General features: G+C 44.2%; 1 protein-coding gene across 5 annotated transcripts; it reads right to left on the reverse strand.

Moving 5' to 3' along the window:
• Positions 1-3177: 3177 nt before the first annotated feature.
• LOC118792156 (protein SOGA3-like) lies at positions 3178-17755 on the reverse strand. 5 transcript variants are annotated; one of them, XM_036549886.1, is made up of 8 exons: positions 16978-17755; positions 16495-16719; positions 15508-15666; positions 15046-15117; positions 13624-14802; positions 12841-13150; positions 11343-11375; positions 7244-7400 (listed from the first exon to the last, which is right to left on the reverse strand). In XM_036549886.1, the coding sequence occupies exons 1-6, from the start codon at positions 17710-17712 to the stop codon at positions 13040-13042; spliced, it is 2481 nt and encodes an 826-aa protein (XP_036405779.1). In that variant the 5' UTR covers positions 17713-17755; the 3' UTR covers positions 7244-7400; positions 11343-11375; positions 12841-13039. The 5 variants fall into 5 exon arrangements, with proteins under 5 accessions (XP_036405780.1, XP_036405782.1, XP_036405781.1 ...); XM_036549885.1 differs by having other exon boundaries at positions 13615-14802; XM_036549887.1 differs by lacking the exons at positions 11343-11375; positions 12841-13150; positions 13624-14802; ... (2 more) ...; positions 16495-16719; positions 16978-17755 and adding exons at positions 3178-3891; positions 4291-5356; positions 5706-5785; positions 6100-6651; positions 10214-10547 and having other exon boundaries at positions 7096-7400.
• Between the last annotated feature and the right edge of the window lie 320 nt (positions 17756-18075).

Below are 18075 nucleotides of genomic sequence, written 5' to 3' on the forward strand. Positions count from 1 at the left end.
TTTACAAAGAAAAGACCGATACAAGGGAGCTCATGCTAGCTATGTTATGTATAAAGATGGTGAAGTACAGTCCCCACCATTTCTCACAGCACATATATCAGGATTGCTGTTTTGATCTTCATGTAAGCATAAATGGTTTCTGTTTGGTCACAACACTATCACAAATATAGGCTTTAGCGATGACTTTATCATTACATAAGAATAGAACCTTCCATCATGATATTATCATTGATTGTGAATAGATTATGAATAGAAGCCTGAACTCCCTGAACTCATCAGGCATGAGCACTGACCTTTGTCGCAGGGAAGATCAAGGCCAGAGACCGGCCCTTTTAATGTAAGCACATTCGTTTTTACCACGCCCTCATCCTAGGTCATAGGGGAGGTGCCCCCGCGATGATGTCACCGACTCGTTGCCTCTGCAAGAGTGTAGCGCATAGTGGAACACATTCAAAGCACGGGCGGAGAGTGCCGCCAGACAACCTTTTATATAACCCTGGCACCGGGACTGGGCTTCTCTCCCCCCTGCAGAAGTCAATGTCCGTGCGAAGGGCTTTTCAAGTGATGGCCAGCTAATTAAAATATTACAAAACCCAGCCCTGGGGAGGTGCCAGCGCGCCAGCTTCCCACTGGGCACATGAGCGCTGCTTGGAGTTCGGGACTGACCTCTTCTTTTATATCACCACCAGGATAAGATTTCTGGCTCCACGACAACGCCTCGCCTGCTATTTCAGTCGGTGGTGCCAGATGTCAGGCAGGGTCGGGTGACTGCATGGCGACGGAGGGCAAATCAACTGCCCATAAGTGATTCACCCTCAGGCAACGTTTCCGCGGGATATTTCTGTGCTGAGTGGCAAACGAGGGAGGGTCATTATGGCTGCTTTACGAGGAGACAAGATTATGGCTTCTGACCATGAAAGCAGATCTGGCCATAATGCGACAGTGTCTGTGATAATGTCTATCACTGTGTCTGTGATGGGCGCCTGTCTGTGATGAGCCTTCATAGCTTCACACACACGCATGCACACACATACACACACACACACACACATATGTGCACATGGACAGGCAAAGGCAAAAGCACACATAAACACAAACACAAAAATAGGGGCACAAAACCAAAAAAAAGGGCCACAAAAGGGACAGAATACCTGTAACCACCACACACACAGTCAAGCATTATATTCAACAAGACTGATCTGAGGTTTTTCAGAAAAATTGCAGTATTTTTTTTTGTGTATGGACATCTTGAAGATTGTGTGAGTAGCTCCAATGTCCAAAACACTTGAAATTTAATTCAGCCATCTGCACCTCAAATTCACAAGAAACTGTTATCACTACTATATAAGATTTTAAGGTTTTTTTCTGATGAAGCCTAATTTTAACAAAAATACAAATCCTTGACTATTGTTCCTTTTGACAAACATGTTAAAATTCAATTACATTGAAGGACCTCACTTATAAGTTTTTGAATCACGTCTGCCAACAGGATAGTTTACCTGCCAGCTTTTATTCTCTTTCTCCCCACTTTTAAATTAGAGAACTCATAACTACTTCAGTGGCTGGTTACTCCATAACCTTAGGTAACTAGTTACCTGGCTATGGTAGTTACCTACTTGACAATAAATGATTAGCTGAGTTGGTTCAAAATTTTGCTTGCAGCAATACATTGTTCAACAGGGTTAGCAAGCTGCTAAAGATTCAGCACCTTCATGTCATTTCTGTGCATGGTTACTTTGTTCCTTACAGATGTGTGGAACTGTAGTATAGTTTAGATCTGATGTAGATCTCTAGAATAACTCATGCTACCTAAAACTTGCCCTGATTTTCTTAACTGTGTTCAGTGAGTGGTTATTATTAGGTCACTGAGTACATGGTATGGATGCTTCCCCCTGTAAGCATCAGGCTGTCACTATCCACCACAAACTAGCAAGATGATTGGTTTAGACCAACAGATATTTTTCAGCATTGAAATATATGTATTTATGCAGTTATTCATTTACATTTACATGTCAGGTGAATTATTTAGACATTTCAAAATGTACTAAAATATTTAAGTTCATGTAAGTGTAAAGTGTGTGTAAGTTACAAAGTCAGTTTGTGATATTACAGTTTTAAGTTCATTGTCTTCCTCACCTTTTTCTTCTTGTTATTCCTTAAAAGAAGATGTTGCAGTATTACCTGACCCACATAACCCCAGCAAACTAAAATGCACTACACTCAGAAGCAGAGGATCAGTGTGACTCTTCACATCTGAGGGTATTAATATTAATTTGAAGGTATTCAAGGTGATCAGTGATAATGAAACTATATCAGATACACATATTTGATTTAATATATTGTTCTAGGTGTAGTTATGGACTTCACTTATGACACTTAAGGTGTGTGTGAAAAAAAAGAAAATCCTGATTAAGCAGTCTACAGCAGCAAAATAAAAACACCTACCTCTGCACAGCTCTCGTTGGCTGCATTCAGGTGTAATTACAGGAAATAATAATAATAAAAAAAAGCACTGCATCTGTGCTCATGTAAATGTCCCCAAAAGATTTATGAAATCTAAGTTGGAGCCCCTCTCTCGATCAGACACCTGTGAACTTGTTCATGGGTTGTACATAAAAGTCACTGGTTGACATCAGATGAAGTTAACATCAAAGGGTGAATATTCACGTCGTAATGTTCATGAGCTCAAGCCATTAGTTTGGAATGGAGCCAGTGTGATGCTTGAACCAATTTACCAACAAAGACCAGCAGTGCTGCCTTAATCCCTCAGCCACTCCCTCATCCCACACTGCTCATTTAAGACACTGCTGTTCCTGCTGCCATACAGACTGGTGTAACTATACTAAGCCTGCTGTCCATGGGCTGACAACATGACTCTCACTCAAGGAAGGCTTGCAGTATTTGAAGTAAAGCTTAACTTTTAAATATACAAACATTCAATGTTATTACTTCATATCATTCATATTATTGCATCATATGTCAGGCCTTGATTCTTGTCTTGTAGTTGGGTCTAAACTACAAAAACACACAGACCTGCTATATACAATAAAGGGAGACCGCCTCACCCTTTTGGAGTCCTTGGATCCTTTGTTGAGGTAAATTTTCCACATGAACAAAGAGCATTATGAAGAACACCTGTACAACTCTAGTAAACCCCAGTAATATGCACACACTGAGTAAATGTACTGTCATCTTTATTATCAGAAAAAAAGAGAAAAAAGGCATCACTTTCCTTACATTTCACAACATTATTTCAACATTTTAAATCACTCTTTAATAGAATGAAGTTTTTAAGAACACCAGATATTAACTACATTGATTAAAGCCGCTAATCATAAACTGAACCACTCTTTGTCAATAAAAATGAACTACGTGATGTCTGATACACTCAATAACAGACACATGCACCCACAACTAGGGAGCCATGCACAGAACCATGAAACGTATTATACAAAGCGATTGGAAAAAAGGAAGAAAAACAAAAACATGAAGAATGTAATGATGTTTGGTTGAGGAGTACAGTAGGCCACAGAAGCACTGGAGATTCAGTGTCTACAGAGGAAGAGTATAAAGCTTCTTGAATGCAGACCAATGCATTCTGTATTTTACACTGTGCATACATTGTAAAAGCACTTCAAAGCTAGGCAGAAATAACAGTCTTTTTAATATACAAGGGGAAATGGGGTTCGGGGTTTCAAAGGCCTCTCACATAATAACTGTCTCAATGTGGTAGGAATATGGGCAGATAAACTGTTTCGGGGCAGGATCGGAGGGGCGGGTCACATGGGTTGCGGGGGAAGATGGCACGCGGTTGGCCCACCGAGACGGTGGGCGGCGGTTTGCTGGGCGGGCGGGACGAGAGAAGCCCTTTTTGACAGACTCTTGGCTCTCCTGAAACAAAATAAGCAAAAAAAAGACATGAGAGGAATGTGTGGCTCAGACTATAGGATATTGAATTCAGAGAGGAATAAAATGACCGACTTGTAGAATGGCATAATTTTTGTAGAGATTATCAGTCTATGACACAGATTTTTTTCTTTCTAGTCCAAATTAATGTATCCTAATGGTGTGTGTGTGTGTGTGTGTGTGTGTGTGTGTGTGTGCACGTGTGCATGTGCATGTGTGTGTGTGCATATGTATGTGTGTGTGTGTGTGTGTGTGTGCGCGTGTGTGTGCGTGCGTGTGTGTGTGTGTGTGTGCGCGTGTGTGTGCGTGCGTGTGTGCATGTGTGTATGTGCATGTGTGTGTGTGTGTGCATTTCACAGTGAGGCACTGTAAGTCTTTACTAACCTGGGGTGTAGCCTGGTGGCAGGGTGTCTGTGGGGGTCTTTGCCTGGAGTCGGATTGGTGTTCTATCCCCAGCATGCCCAGAAGTTCAATGAGGTCATCTTCCCGGCCTGAGCCATAGAGACGGCACTTCTGATACTGCTGGGAACCGTTACAACTCTCATAGCCCCTCAGAGCAGTCTCCTCCACTCTACAGTTTGGCTGAGTGTGAACAGCCGGAGGTGTAGACCTCGAGGCATTTTCATTCAGAACCTGCAACCCACTGTCCCAGGCCGAGCCAACGGGCCTGCCTCCCACTCTATTTTCCACATACTGCACTGAAGGGTACGAGTTCACACTTTTGGGTCTGCTGCTGACACCCATCAAACCTTCCTCTTCAAACCCTTTCTGAGCAACAGTCTGGTTTCTCCATTGGCCTCTGGGGTCAGAGCAGGGAGAGGATACAGAAAAGGGTGAGCCCCTGAAATCCATGTGGACGCTCTTCCCCACAAACTCTCTGTCCTCTGGCTGGAACTGTCCCCTAGGTACCTTTGGGCTATCTGTTGGTCTGCAGTCTTGGCTGTAGTCCATGTCTGCCAGTGTGCCGACATCAGAAAGGCATTTTTGGACAGGCACATGCGTGGGCGACTTACTACTTCCAAGCTTGCCGTGGTAAGAGCCAATATTGCACTTGGAATCTGCAGGCACTAGATTTATAACGACCCCAGAGTCCGTTAGCGTCTTCCCCTCATTCTCCTGCAGCATGGCTCCAAACTTTCTGAGCACAGAGGGGCTGGTGCATTTCCTGTCTGTGAAGGATTCCTGGAAAGGAAGCTGTGGCTCTGGAGCAGTGGAACCGTTCATATACCAGGAAGTGGTACGAGGAGGAATGGGAGGGGCCTCTTTATTCCTTGAGGACGGTCTGGCCCCTGCATCCATCTTGGTTGGGATTCTGCTCATATTCTCCCAGTTCATCTGGTTATCCTGTTCTGAAAGGACCCGGAAGTTGTCACACCACTGGCTCCCTGAGTGAGACTCCTTGTTCTTCACATTCTCCATTTCTTCAAAACAAAGAGACTCTCCTCCGCTCCTGAGATAACCAGACACAATTTCAATTTTATAAAGTATTTCACCTGAATCACTGAAACACTTTCGACTGCAAATACAAGCCATGCAGATATAAGCAGTTTTAACCCGTAGATACATGACTTATTTTATGCTATGTAGTGCTTGATACGTTACATGGTTCGTTATGTTTCCATTAGCATTATTAAGCCTCTCTTTCACCTTGTTTCCACAAAGCTAATGTTAGCAAGAATTTTTCCAGTCTAGTGTTCTAATCACACCGGTGTGACTGTACGTGCGAAAGGGTGAATTGTCAGTATGCCTGCATAAGAATAGTACATATTGCCATGAGTTCATGAGTTCCATGTCAATACCTCTTATCCCCTGACTTTTTCCTGATCACATCCTGGTAGCTACACAGATCTTCACTCACTCTGGCAATTTCTTTCAGAGCCTGGACAGAGAGAGGGGGGAGAAGGGAGGAAAGAGAAGGAGAAGACTGAAAAAATTCATACTGTGGCAGCACTACCAGAGACATAATTTTAAGGGTTTGGGACAAAGTACGTGTGTGTGTGTGTGTGTGTGTGTGTGTGTGTGTGCGTGCGTGCGTGCGTGCGTGTGTGTGTGTGTATACACGGAGCCTACATGCTGGGACTGAAATGAGCAAGCGAGAGAAAAAGTGAATACTGAGTGTGTGAGGGCAGTGAATTAGAAAAAAAGTGAGAGAGTTAAGAAGCGTTTGAGCTACATATTGACGAAGATGCTTACAGAGTTGACTGCAGTAGTGCTCTTTCTTGGCCCGTTGGTGGGGTACAGCTGGCTGTAGTCAACGTTCTGGCATCCGTTAAGGGGTCTGAAAGAAGTGTGTTGTCCAGCAGAGGAGGAAATGTACTCCGGCCCTTGTCCCAGACAATTATGTAGGATATCCTCTAGCTCTGTCTCCACTGAGTCCCTCTTGCCATAGCTGTGGCAATCTGCTGGATGGCTGTAGCCATTGCTGTGGTGGCTATGACCATTGCTAAGATAACCGATAGTATCATAGCCACCATTGCTACAGTGGTCTGGTCGGACAGAACTTCTATTGCCAAGGTGATTGGATGCGTCGTAGCCGTTGCTATGCTGGTGTGGAGGGTCAGAGTAGCCATTGTTGTACTGGGGCGCAGGCTCAAAGTAGCCATTGCTGTGGTGATTGGGAGAGTCAGCTGGGAGGCTGGGCACAGTGCTGTCTGACTGTGTACCGAGTCTCAGTGAGCCGTCTTGGGTTCTGCTATCCAGCCCAGCTGTGTTCCCCTCTCGACGGGCCTTCACCTCATTATACAGCTGAAACAGTATTGTACAACACCTGTCATACAAAACAACACACATAGGCACATAACACAAACACTTTCATGCATAACCACACTCACACACAGCATGCACAGCTACAAATACACACAAACAACAAACAGACACCTGCACTTGATTGATTATGTCTAAATCTGGGTTGGACTGAGTGTGTCTGAGTTTGGCTTGGACTACAGGAGCAGCAGTGTAGCATAGCGGTTAAGGAGTACGACTCGTAACCAAAAGGTTATCAGTTGGATCCCCTGCTGGGGCACTGCTGCTGTACCCTGGGGAAAGGTACTTAACCCAGAATGTAAATGGATGGCATTGTAAAAGTTGTAACCAACGTAAATCACTCTGGATAAGAGCGTCTGCTAAATGCCAGTAATGTAATGTAATGTAATGACTGAGTGTATGTGTCACTCTGGATCGAAGCCTCACCTCCTCAATGTTTTTCTGCATGTCCCTCAGCTGGCTCTCCCACTCCTTCCTCTCTGCATCGAAGCGCTCCAGCAGCGCAGCCTCCTCCTGCCCCCAGCTCCGCTCGCCGTGCTCCAGCCGGCACTGCAGGTCCGTGGCGGCCATTTGCGTGTCAGCAAGCAGTCTGTTCCCCCTGCACTTGCTATGAAAGTCTCTCGGGGCTCAGGTCAATGTCCCTGTGCCTGCGGTTCGGGTCTGTGTCCCTGTGCCTATGTTTTAAATGTCACCGGCGTCTATGTACAGGCCTCACTGCTTCTGGCTTCCAGCTGTGGGAACAAAAAAAGACATGCCATGTGAGACACAACCCAGCATGCTTATGTTTATGGTGGAGTTACAGGAAGCGTTATGCTAAAGGTGAACACTGGTTCACCTTTAGCTGTTGAGAGCTAGTACAAAATGTACTTCATGGGATGTGTTCATAAGAGGAGATAAAAGAAAAAAAGATAATTTAATGTTTCTCTGTTTATCTGGATAAGGTAAACATACAGTATGTCTTACTGGCAGCATCTCTGTTAAAGCAGTGTTGTCTTCTGATTCCATATTTATATGAAAGCTCCACGTTAGAGACCTGAAAATAACATATGGTTTTATAATACCTGTACTTCACTAGAAACTGAAGTACTGCTCAGATATTTCTGTACCTTTTCACATAAATATGCTCCCTCACACATCGCCACAAAGCCTGCTTTAACTAGAATGCCACACTAACTGCTGTCATGTCAGTGTGAAAGGTGTCCCTCCACAGCCATTTTAAGAAAGGCAGATCCAGAAAGCAGCTAGCCAGCTTTTGGGATCTGTCTTTCATAACATGTCATACATGGCTATTGCCATTTTATAAGCCGGCAACTGGAATTGGAATCTTTTTGTCAATGGACTTGCTGGTGCCACTGGTGGTCAAGCTATGCCTGAAAACTACATAAAAAATGGACTTTTTGTTTCTGTTTCCATTTTATTCAACTGTAGCAAGCTAGCTGACTGGCAGACTATATTATACATATATTATACATTAGCATTATGAACAATGCAGTAAACAAGCTGACAGAGACTATGAACACAATAAACCATCACAAATATGCACTACAGTCTAAATAAAGCAATGATGTAGAAAATAAACATTTAAAGCTTGTGAAAACATATGCATACATAACTGTGCACACTATGCACAAGAGAGTGATTGACAGCTTTGCTTAGTTAAATGTCAGTGGTAACAGTTCAGCACTTTACAGGCATTTATAAGGCCTTAATATCTGGTATGCCTTTTTTTGCTAAGCTCCAGTAACAGTGGAGGGAACACAACATCGCCAATAAGTCCCAAGGTTTTGAGACAGCTTTGCATGAATGTTGTTCTCCTGGATTTAACCACATCTGTGACAGGAAGAAACCTTCAGTCATTGGCCTTTCTCACGTCATTTGACAGCTTTGCTTGGTCGTCTATTTTGTTTAACACTGTTTCACTCCAGGTGCAAGAGGAAAAATGATTCATAATTTTATTTTTTCTGTTTTTCTGTTTCTTTGGGTGTTCCACCCAATCCCAAAAATGTACCCAATGAAAAATGTTTTTAACACTGTTGAAATGCCAAAGTAAAAAGAAGAAAAATTCTTCTTCAAAGGTTCTCTCTCTTTTCTCATTCTTTCTCTTCCCCTCTCCCTACGCCAAAGGTTTTGGGAGAACAGGCTGTTGACTTGAATGGCTGCCCTGAGAGCTCCTGTTACCTTATGACTCAATAACCACCACCACCATTTAAAAATATAAAATTAAGATACGTAATATCCGGAGCTATGAGCTCCGTATGATTTTAAAATGTTTATCTAATTCGGTTAAATGGCACCACGACAGGGACACGTCGCCCTTTTCACCGACTTAAAAATAAAACACAACATATTCTTATGTTTGGTACACGTTTCACGCCACGAAAAGTCATGGGTTATTTTTACTTGTAAACTATTTGTGCAGTAGAGCATTTTAATCCAACCTTCCTAGGCACCGTTAAAATCCATGATGTTTTTAAACGATCATGGTATAACATGTGTTAACCACGTGTCTCAGAACTTTTGTATCGTATCCACATCGTTTGGACACTGACTCATCCAATTCATCTGTCTGAGGGGCCTGCGTTCCAACAACTGTCGCTCCATATCCGAGTGAAAGTGGCCGCCTGATGACGATAACAAAGGTGCGTCCGCGACCTATGGATGTTCTCCCTGGACCTCTTTAGGAGCATGGTATTAATTCCCAGCTGTGTGCTGCGCTCCTGCGCCTGCGTTCTAAATGTTTCCAAAACCACTCCGCATCTGCTGCTCGAGAGAGAGATTTTGCTGTCGTATTAGTTGGACGTTTTCAAGTTATATAACATAAGCATTCCTCCTGTTACCCGTGCACCCATTCCTTCCAGGTCCGCTTGGCACTAATCTTACGTCTGGTGCCGAGGTTCTTACGTTTTTCCAGTCTATGTTTCGTGCACCGCTCGGTATTCTGATTTGATCGTGAAACATACATATTTTGTATTGTTTACAAGCTTTACCTTCAGGGCATACGATACCCCACAGTTCAGCGAGGGGTAGTTTGTTCTGCCCAAAACATAAGATGACACCCGGTAACTAGTCCCCCTCCAAAGTACAAATACCCAAAAATACACCCAGTGACGTAAGAGCAGAGGAGTATTTTTATTCCTTGTAACTATGCATCGTATCTTCTCCGGTACGTCAACCGCTACAGGATACAGAGAGTAAATACACGGCAAGGGGTGGTCTTAATTATTAATTTAATGCAGCACTATTTACAGGCCGAATGCATTCGGGTTTCTCATAATACGTTATTGGCTTCAAGTGTTTATCATTACGACTTTGTGAACCTAATAAATCATTTTAACGCGCATTTCTCCAGTTACATATTTCCTTGTGATCACCTGCTAATTCTTAACCCAGCAGATCACGAAAAGACACACGCGTTTGACTTTCACGTGTGATATCAATGCATGCTCATTATCATCATCTGTCATTTTAGAGAAAAATATTATATTATCTTAATTAAGTTATATACGTTAATGAAACTACCCATATCATCAAAGTAATCTCTTACCTGTTGCCTTTATACTGAGTTCACCGTTAACCTGAATTGCATTTTCGTGGCAGAGCTGATGAATTGCTGCAGGTCTTCAGTTACAGAAGTTATTCAGTCCTGATTATCAAAAACCACTTGATGCGCAGGAGAAGAGGCAAGATACAAGCGTTCCGCTCCTGGCTGCCTGTTCAACAAGTCTTCCGGAGCTCTCACAGGTTGCGAAATACTCCAGCACACCTCTTCGCGGCTGGCCTCAACGTGACGTACACTTATAGGGGTCGGATCTCCGCGCTGCCGTCCCACCCCTTATTCTAGACCATGCAAGTATTTTCGGGTAAACAAGTCTGGTTCCAGCGCACTGTCAGGTTTTAGAGTGAGTCGAGCAATTGAGCGGCGTCGTCACCGGAGCCAAGATCAAGTGTCATAATGTCAGATACATTCCGGTACTGATGTGGGAACTGCTGTCACTGAATTCTTGGTTATATTTACTTAGCTACAAAGACGAGTGTTTACATTGCTATTTTGGCTGCATAGTCGCTGCGCGGATACACACTTGTGTTGCTGCTCCGCATTAAGATTTTGGCAGATTTGGTCTCATGACTTCCATGCTACGCAAATTATTGACGTCAATGATGCCAACAGTTAAAAATGACATTCGCCCGATTCATCTAGCTTATGTTTTAAAATACGTTTTCTAGAAGATGTGGATGCCTTGTGTGATGCTAAATATGTTTAATCGCTCAATCACTAGCGTTGCCGTTTATTTATGTTGCCGCTTGTCATTGCTAGTGAAGATTGCCCAATACCCCCTGGGTCATGTGGTCCTGCCTCGCGCACTTGGCAATTGACCTAAATAACTTGAGGGACCTTCACACAGGAAAACAGGCACGTTACAAAACGCACCACACACACGCATACAACAGGAATACCAATGGGGAAAGCGAACTTTAATGAAAATAACGAAAATAACTTACTTCTGAGCCTGCAGCAATATTTTTGTTGAATGTTGTTACGATAACTGATTTCTGTCGAATTTTAGTTCATGGATACGACTCCCACTTTTCTTTAATGAAGTTTTTGCATTTCAAATCGATGAGACAAACATTAAGAAATATTAACAAAGTACAGTTAAATGTAAAGGCCTTACCTTTATACAGAATTGCAGTACGGAAGCAAAGCTCTGAAAGTAAAAAAAAAGACACTGTTAAAATACAGCATTTTGATACCCTTAAACTGGTGACAACTAAAACAGGATTTAGGGTACTGATGTCTTATTTTAGAGAGTGTTATTTTTTTAATATCCTTCACTGCGTTTCTAAAAAGACCATCAAATTTTCATTTATTCACATTTTATTGTGGTTAATGCTTATGTTGTTTTGCAAAACGATAAACATTAATTCAAGTGCAATATGACTTATATTAGAATAGTATTAATAGATTATTTTCATTTCTCAAATTAATACTGAAAACCCTCACTAATTCTTTGACATGCTTTTGTGTTTGCTTTTGTATACTTTTGTGCTAGTCAAATCTCGGAAAACTCCTAGTAAGCCTATCTAACTATAGCTATCTAGTTGCTATCTATGTATAACCCATCTTAACTCATGGAGAAAGAATGACTGTGTATGACGTAATTAAATAGTCAACGTTTGTGGTAATATCCCAGGCGGTTCTTCACAAATGAAATATATGCTATTGCACCTTCTACTCCTTCTGTATCACTTGCTGCTAGTTAGTCTGTAGTTGTACCACACCTGCAAATCCATGAGTGTCATTTTGCAGCAGCATATGGATATAAAGTAGCAAAAAGCAGAAACATGTCAGTGTTATAAACAATGCTACAAAAGCTAATTGTGCAAAGCAGCTACAGGAGGAGAGAGAGACATTTGTCACCTAACAGCCACTGTTATGCCCAACCAGATACTTTTCAGATACTGTGTGATAGTTGCCTAATCACCCCCCAACCTTGAGGGGGGACAACCATTAACACCTACAGCCAGCTGTCTGTGAATCCCACAAAGGTCAGCCAAACCCCTACAAGCTTCTGCACTTAATACTAGATCACCACACCCAGACAGACACCCCACAGCCAAGTCACTTACTTAAAAAATAGGGGAGTCTGAGAAATGTGTTCTTGATGTTATGGATAGGCAAATAGAGGTCCACCAAAGAGGCATTCTGGTCATGGGGTTCTAAAAAATGTAAGTTATTTCTATAATAGTGTGGCAGGGAAAAAAAGGTAGGTTAAGTAACTGCTGTAATGGGAAAATATGTAACATTTATTTATTTATTGGGGGGCATCATAGAATAATTAATGTCTTTTGAAGAACATCCTGCCCCCTTCTCATTCTCCTCTCTCCTTTGAAAAATGCAGATACTTGTGTGCCTGCTTTATAGTGATTAAGATGTATTTACATTTTTAAAATGGATTTTTTATTCTATGTTGATTGTGTAGATTACATTATACTTAGCTATATTGCTGAAATACTGTGATGCATAAAGAACAAGAACAACGATAGCAACCTCACAGGAGCCCAACTCTGTCAGTGTGTTATAGAACATGCATTGCACTTTCTATAACACATGTGCACAACACATTCTGCTAACATATAAATGGCAACATCTCGTTATATTCGTCCCCTTACCTTTTAATGAAATGTGAGCCCGTGGGGTAAGGGTGTGCTGTCTCTAATGTGTAACCTATACAGGGGAGCTGTGGCATGACTGCAGCCTTGTATGAAGAATGGATTTCCTGTGCTTCCTGTGACCATGGTGGCATGTATAAAATCAGCAAAACAAACAAAAGGAAAGGCGGGACTACTGTAAACTAAAGCAGGTGGGGGTTTACAAGACAAAGAAAAGGGTGAAAAGAAAGACCAGTTTAAAGATGGTGGCGTATGAGAGCGAGGAGAACAAGACAAGAATGAGTATAAGTAAAATGATGGGCTGGAACATCTAGGGGGAATCAATTAAAAAAGCACAAAGGGAGGTTTAAAAGATGGAGAAACGATGGGAGAGGAGCAAAGAAGAAAGAGTTGTCATAAAACAATGTGTTTATCACAAAGAGCTTTCGCCTCAAAGGACACGCTAAACTCAGAGATTGGGGAGAGGAGACAGTCAGGTTATCTTTCCTATTGACTATTAGGAGCACTCCCTCTTACTTTGTTGTCTTTGGTTCCAAGAAAAAACATCATGTATGTTAAAAATGTGAAAGTAAGAATTTACTGCCATTTTCACATACACAGTTCATGTGTGACTTTTTGCTAATATTGTAACATACAGCATATTTCACCTCACATTTTTACAATGATGTTTTTACATTTCAAAGTGTACAAAAGAATTAACACAAACTGAAGCACTGTATCTACAGGACACACAGATTCAGACACACACACGCACACACAAACACACACACACACCTGACTTACAGACAGAGGTTCCTCTTTGTCCCTGTCCTCGGACTTGGGGACCTCGAGGCGGTCAATGAAAGTCTGCAGCTCCTTCCGGAAGGCCTTCATCTGAGCGTTTATGCGGTACAGCAGCTCATGTTCCCGGATCCGGCTGCCGTCCTCGTCCTCGTCCATCCTGCCGAAGAGGTCCCCGTTGGCTACGTAGACGTGCGCCTCGGCGATGATGGTGCTGGTGTCGGCGATCAGCCGGTCGATGGTCCGACTCAGCCGCTCCGCCTCCACGCGGATGTCGACCATCTGCTGCCGGTCCCGGAAGCTCCTGGACAGGAAGCGGCCGTCGGGCGAGTAGAGGGAGCGCGTGGGGGTCAGGCAGCGCATGTTGCGCACCTCCTCCGAGTCGCTCTCGCCGCCGATGGGGCCCTCGCGCTTGCGGTGGGGCGGGCGGACGGTGGCGGCGTCGTCGTCGCTCTCGCGCCGGCCGCCGTCGCTCTCGGCGTCGCTGTCGCGGGGGCTGGCGCGGATGCCCAGGTGCGAGGCCAGGTCGTAGCGCTGCATGTTGGACATGAGCACGCGGTTCTCGTACTGCAGCTGCATCACCTTGCCGCTCAGTTCGTTGATGTGCAGCCGCGCCGCCTTCAGCTCCTCCTGCAGCGCCTCGGCCTTGCCGCCGTCGGCGCCGTGGCGGCTGCTATCGTGCGAGCCGGCCTTGTACTTGAGCTTGTTGAGCTCGCCGGTGACCCTCTTGTTCTGCTCCTCCAGGTCGGTGAGGCTCCGACGTAGCAGCTCCGCCTCGTCCTCCACCAGCTGCAGCTGCTGCCGCAGCTCGGAGATGGACTCGCTCTGCTCACGGCACGAGGGGCCGGCGGCGCCCCCCAGCTCCTCCCCCCGCAGGTCCTCCAGCTCTGCCTTTAGCCCACGGTTCTCCACCTCCAGCTCCACGATCTTGCGGCCCAGAATGTTGGCCTCCTCCTCCACCAGACGCAGCCGCAGCTTGAGCTCCGCCTCGCGGGTGCTGGGCGGGCCGCTGGCCTCGCCCTTCGGAAGGGGGCTGTCCAGGTCACCGTAGAAGGAGCGGTACTTCTGCAGCTCCTGCTCCAGCCGGTCCTTCTCCTTGTCGATCTTCGCCATCTTCTTCCTCATCAGCGTGGCCTCCTCCTTAATGAAAGCCAGCTGGCATTTCAGGTCCTCATTTTCCTCCTGAAAATGAGTCATTTTGAAAGGTTTTGGACTGTTATTTTGGGTCATATATTATCAGAAATACCATCGAGAGGGGTCATCAGATGTGTTTTCCAGATGAAACTGAGAGCAATACATTGGCAAATAGTAAACTGAATAATTTAATATATTTCTGTTAATGAAAATGGCGAAATAAATGTGTCAATGGTTTTTGATATCATTAAGTGTGAACTCATAACAGTCATGGATAAAGTCCACCCTCACCTCTGTTGGAGTCTGTGGTGTCTTTTTTTCAGACTTCTGCACATCTCTACTTCCTCTTCTCTTCTGAGTCAACTGAATTTACAATGATCGGTTATTTTTTCAATACAAAACTACCATTTTGACAAAGCCACAAATGTGTGTGTCTGTGTACACTATATATATATATATATATATATATATATATATATATATATATATATATATATATATGTGTGTGTGTGTGTGTGTGTGTGTGTGTGTGTATTAAGTGTGTGACAGTGTGTGTCTGTATTATGCGTATTGTATGCATGTGCATGCCTGTGTGTATGCATGAAAAGTGTAAACAGTGTGTCCATGTCTGAATGTAATCTGTCTGTAAGCATATACTTTTTGTTTGAGTGTGTAGGTGCACGTGTGTGTGTGTGTGTGTGTGTGTGTGTGTCTGTCTGTGTGTGTGAATGTATTCTCCATGCACCATCTCACCTCCTTTGTCTTCTCCAGCTCGTTCTGCAGGGCCTGCTTCGTCACCTCCACCTCGATCAGCTGCTGCCTCAGCTTCTCGTTCTCCTCCTCAGTCTTCGTACGTTTCTCCTCCACATTCTCCAGCTCATGGTGCAGCCTCACCGACACGTCCTTTGCGACCTGGAGGCAGCACTGAGTGGTCAGACCGGGAGCAACTGTTTGGTAATCCACCCCCCTCATTCTCTTTGGTTCCTAATACCTTGTGACCAAATATTCTACCAATTCAAACGCTGAACCATTCATCAGAAAACAGCGAGATGTGTTAAAAATCAATGACTCAGTCATTTTCTCGAGCTGCACTCCACACACACAGAACTGGGCCTGCACTACAACTTCTTCTGCTATATGCTGTGTCTCTCTGCTGTATCGGTGGCCTGGTTTCAGGTCGTTCCATTTCTTGCACTGGGCCCAGCTGCATTTCATCACAGCCCCGTTTTCAGGCCAACTCTGTTGCCCGGAGGGAATGAATATGTTTATACAGTACCCTGTTATCCGCTTGGGCATCAGATGGCCCTGCTGAAGCTGACATCACCACTACAGTGAGAGTTCCATTGTTCTATCTAGATGGGGAGTTGCAATGTATCCCAGGCCACAGGGCAGGTCTGATAGATTGAGAGCATCTATCTATAATCTTGCCTGATTCATAGAGACACTAAGAAATATGGTATTTCAAACACCCACTAAAAGCTGTGCAGGGTTTTGAGTGTTTTAAATATCATTGCTGCTGGATTCATGTGACAAGGTTATATGCAAATAAGGCGAGCAAGGGAGGATTATAAATCTTTGCTCAAATTTGATAAGACTTGAACCCCTACGACCACGCCCCCCACCGCCTGCCCCAATCCCCTTGTCCCACCGCGGGCCCGTGAACACACATACACACGCACGCACGCACGCATGCAGTGCCATTAACACCAAGCCCTGCACGATCCCGGAAGTCCACAAAACCTTAAGGTCTTGCTCCAGGCTCCGGAGCAACTCGTCGTCTATCTCGCCAGTTTGCGCGTATCGTAGCCGCTTCCTCTCCGCTTTCCGCAAGCGGTACTGCAGGATTCGGCAGTTCTTGTTGGCTCGCTCCAGCTCGCGACGCATATCCTGCAGCTGACAGGCATCTTCCTCATAAAAGGTGTCTCGCATTTCATCCATTTCCGTCCGCATCTCCTCAATTTCATTCTGACATTTACAAACAGAAAATACACACAACGTGATTTCATCTTCAGCGATGATAACTACAAGTCTTTTATACTGTAATACTTATGAAAATGTAGATTGCCTAAGAACCAACAAGTAAAACAGATCAAACGAGCAGACAAAATTATTGTGCCATTATGGCAGATTAATGCCTTATGAGCTAAATAATAGTTTGTGCTTTTCGTATGAACATTCCTCTGTTGCGTTGTGAATATTAGCAAACAAAAGACAACAACCCACCCTGAGGTCTTCATTTTCATCTGCCAATCTCTCGATTTCTTCCTGGAGGTTCTGGTCTTGCTGTGTCACCGGCTCCGTGGCGATTCCCTCCGCGGGCAGCTCTGGCTCCGTTTCAGGAGCGCTGGGTGTTTTTGTGTGCATTTTTCTGTTTTTCTTTAATCTCTTGTTTATGTGAAACTGGATCAATTCAGACTGCAAGCATCCTCCCCTCCAAAAGCCAGGCCTGCAGACCACAGGATTGTCATCGCTGTGTTTGCTGCAGCTCGCTGTTGTCTCCTCCCCTCTCCGATGTTTCCCTTTTCGTCTAGATGATGTAGGGGAGCTGCCGAGCTGGTCCGAAACAAAACGATCTCTGTTCCCTTTCAGGCAGGATATGTCCGCGCATCTAGATATGCCCGAATGGCCGTTTCTCTCTTTGTTTTTCGTCTCTGCCTTAGACGCATAAAAAGTATTGGTTTCAGCACCACCAGGGTGGACAGCTGCCGCACCTTGCCGTGTCTGCGTCTCGTTTCCAATTTCTATCTCTGATGCTGGAATATTGGTCGGGACAGTTTTCCCTTGTGGCTCAGACACGATAAATTTAGATGTTATGCCGTTTTTCGAAGCCGGTTTGAACGTGCCGTCTCCAAATCTAACCGGAGAAAAATTCCGACGTTGCTTCTTTGAGGTGTTGTCTGCCCGTAGAGACTGCGCAGCGCCACTTGCGGCAGGATTCATGGTGTCATCAGCAAACATTCACTTATTACCCCTTTATCCAACTGTTTTCGAAGCTGGGAAAATTCATTACATCGTTACTGTCAGTAGCAGTAGTAAATATGTGGAGCTGTAGGATAGGACACATCTACATGAAAGAGAAACTTGTATTCATGACTTGTGAATAATGAGGACCACACAGGCCCCAAGTTATCTAACAAACACAGCGTAAAGAACAACTTTGATACGATGCAGAAATAGCTTGATTAAGAGAGACTTAAGGCTTATCTAGCAGAGAGTGTTTGTTTTACAATATGTTTCCATTTTCAGAAAGGCAATGTTCTTTACACACTGAAACATATGCTGGACAGTAGGTGATTCTACTGTCATCATTACACAACTACT

The sequence above is a fragment of the Megalops cyprinoides genome, chromosome 17 (assembly GCF_013368585.1).
Source record: "Megalops cyprinoides isolate fMegCyp1 chromosome 17, fMegCyp1.pri, whole genome shotgun sequence".
NCBI classification, from domain to species: Eukaryota; Metazoa; Chordata; class Actinopteri; order Elopiformes; family Megalopidae; genus Megalops; species Megalops cyprinoides.

What these genes read in the sequence shown, in the direction of transcription:
- LOC118792156 (XM_036549885.1), bottom strand. Translation starts at nt 17,712, where the DNA reads ATGTTTGCTGATGACACCATGAATCCTGCCGCAAGTGGCGCTGCGCAG. An exon ending in AGCTGGAGAAGACAAAGGAG is followed by an intron (nt 15,118 to 15,507) that starts GTGAGATGGTGC and finishes TTGTAAATTCAG; the next exon opens with TTGACTCAGAAGAGAAGAGG. An exon ending in CACCACAGACTCCAACAGAG is followed by an intron (nt 14,803 to 15,045) that starts GTGAGGGTGGAC and finishes ACTCATTTTCAG; the next exon opens with GAGGAAAATGAGGACCTGAA.